Below are 2567 nucleotides of genomic sequence, written 5' to 3' on the forward strand. Positions count from 1 at the left end.
CTTGTTACAAATAAATACAGGACTAATGCTGTGCTGTTACAGCAGCTTTTGTGTTTTCACTTGGTACCTTAGGCTTTCTTTCTTTTACACCAGTGAAATGATGAGCTACATAAAAACATGTACAAGCAAGTCTGTATCCCAGAAGCTAAAAAATAAAAGGACTTAATGAAACAAACCTTAAGGAAGTGAGAAGATGAAACCACTTCCTGTCCGAACACAGAGGAACCAGCATAGAAACAGACACAACATTGGTACGCGTGGATTGTGATGGTGAATGTTTGACAGACACATTCTGTTCAGCATTTGTGACTCTGACTCACTGTCATGACTTAGTCCTCATTCTGTTGATCAAAACAAAATGCAACAGTGTCACATACTGCACATTAGTATGATATAACTGTCACACTGTTTGCAGCTGTTCACATGTGAACTGAAATATTTGTGTTAAACTTGCTGTCTCACCTGCACACAGGTGACTGAGTCTGATGGCCCAGAGCAGATTACTGATTAATTATTATTTTTTAAATTTGGCTCTTTCAGCTTGCAGTACACTGTGGTACTTTTCAGCATTTCTGCTGCATCTGAGGTTATTCTAGGTTGCAAATTAAAGAAATTCTTGGTCTCTTTGATCTGCTCTTTGCTGCCTTCAGGCTCCTCATCCAGATGATGTTACAGCTCAGCTGATAGCTGATCAGTCGGTTCAGGTTCAGCTGCAAAAGTGAATGGAGTGGATTCGCTGTAGAAAACAGAACCTAGACCAGGTTGCTCTCAGTCCTTCACCTGGTCCATCAGCAGAAATGAATCAGTCACATTTCATCTTAATCTGCACTCCATCCTCCATGATTGCATCCACAAGTCTTGTCTCCATGGTGACAACAGGTCATGAGGCCAGGTTCTCTGACATCACTTCCTGTCTGTGTTCAGGTCCAGTGACAAACGCTGTCATCATGGCAGCTCCAGCAAACATGTTCCTTCCTGACAGTCGGCCTGCCGTGCCTCTGCCGCGCTTCAGCCGACACCTGCACGCCACAGAAGGCGATGGTGGAGAGTTCGGAGAGGTGTGCGTCCGTCTCGGTCTCTACACCCAGGTGAGTGAGCAGGGGAGGCCACAGCCCCCCACGGTGAAACATGTAACTGTCACTTCTTTAATAATTTTTTTTCTTTAATTTATTGTTTCCTCTCCCTCCCAATTTTAACATAACACATTTATAAAGCGGAGTTTAACCCAGACGCCCTACTGTTGAATAAAATTTGTAATAAAGTTTCCTGGATGTGTATAGCATGTGTCTGATTTAGTTATGCCGTTGTCTGTGTCAACACTTTGTTTCATATTAATAACAGATGAAATATAAATATAAACAGACTAGACCGTAATGACTCCATGATGTTTCCTCTGCAGTCTTTAGGGGGCACTGACGGACATTTACACTGAAACACAAAATCCTGTCTTTATTTTGAAATGAATCCTTTAAGTTAGGCTTAGACTTTTTCCTTTATTTTGAAATTTTCTTCCTGTGTCTCCAGGAGGAGGAGACGTACCTGCAGAAAGCTGATAGGCTGAACTCTTTGATGGACGCTGTGATGGACAAGGTGAGGGGATGGGGCTAAACCTATCCTTATTTACCTCCTGCCTCAAAGACTCACAACAGAATGAACAAAGACCAACATGAACTCTACCATCTAACAGTCCCAGAATGCAACACCTGTCATCAGTGTGTCTCAGGCTGACCTCAGATCAGAGACTAAATGTCAGAGAGAAAAATAAAATATTTCTGGAGTGACACTACTCACTCTGATAATTTTAGTCATTAATTATCATTTATTGGTTGTCATTTATTTGGCACAGAATAAAAAACAGGCCTTTACAATAAAACTTATGATGCCGCTAAATTTCAGTTTGTTTGCTTTTATTGAGCTCATTGTTTGTGATAATGTTATACTGGACTGCATCATATTCAGAGATGTTCCTAATATTCTGACCGCCTCATGTATGTAAACCGGGTGGGTTAAAAGCAGAAACAGCTCTGTAAAATGTCTTCCAGTATACATTTACACCTCGCTGCTCATAAAAACAAACTCCACATTACATATTTTGTAATTGACTGCATTAAACTGTACAGACGTAGCTAATAAACTGGTCACTTGTGTAAACAGACTTATCACAAACCTCAACTTTCCTCAAATCGCTAAAAACAAGTCTTTCTTCACAGTTTGAACCAAAACTCAATGCAAAATCCTTCTTTTATTGTGAAATAATCTGTTGATACCTTTTTCTAACACTGATGAACTTTGACTTTTTTAATGAAACCAGATTTAAAAAAAAATACTGATAAGTGATACTTCTGAGACTAAACAACGTGGTCTCTATTGAAACCAAATAACATCTGTTGGTGCTTTGAGTTTGTGTGAAAGACAGTTTCAGGTGACCAACAGGACCTGTGTGAGATAATGAGATTTCCTGCTCAAACTGCAGGTTTTTGAATGCAGCAGACAGTTAATGATTTATTACTTCAGAATATAAAATTTGTGACAGATCTGAGTCACCGCTTAAATATGAAGCATCATAA

General features: G+C 39.8%; 1 protein-coding gene across 1 annotated transcript in view; it reads left to right on the plus strand.

Moving 5' to 3' along the window:
* wdr18 (WD repeat domain 18) overlaps window positions 1-2567 on the plus strand; it is a 13998-nt gene that overhangs the window by 10822 nt on the left and 609 nt on the right. The window contains exons 8-9 of the mRNA XM_020609066.1: window positions 925-1088; window positions 1525-1590. Of these exons, the coding sequence (XP_020464722.1) occupies window positions 925-1088; window positions 1525-1590 (230 nt within the window). The remainder of the gene's footprint in view (window positions 1-924; window positions 1089-1524; window positions 1591-2567) is intronic.

This window comes from Monopterus albus, unplaced genomic scaffold (genome assembly GCF_001952655.1).
Source record: "Monopterus albus unplaced genomic scaffold, M_albus_1.0 scaffold98.1, whole genome shotgun sequence".
In the NCBI taxonomy this organism is placed as follows: Eukaryota; Metazoa; Chordata; class Actinopteri; order Synbranchiformes; family Synbranchidae; genus Monopterus; species Monopterus albus.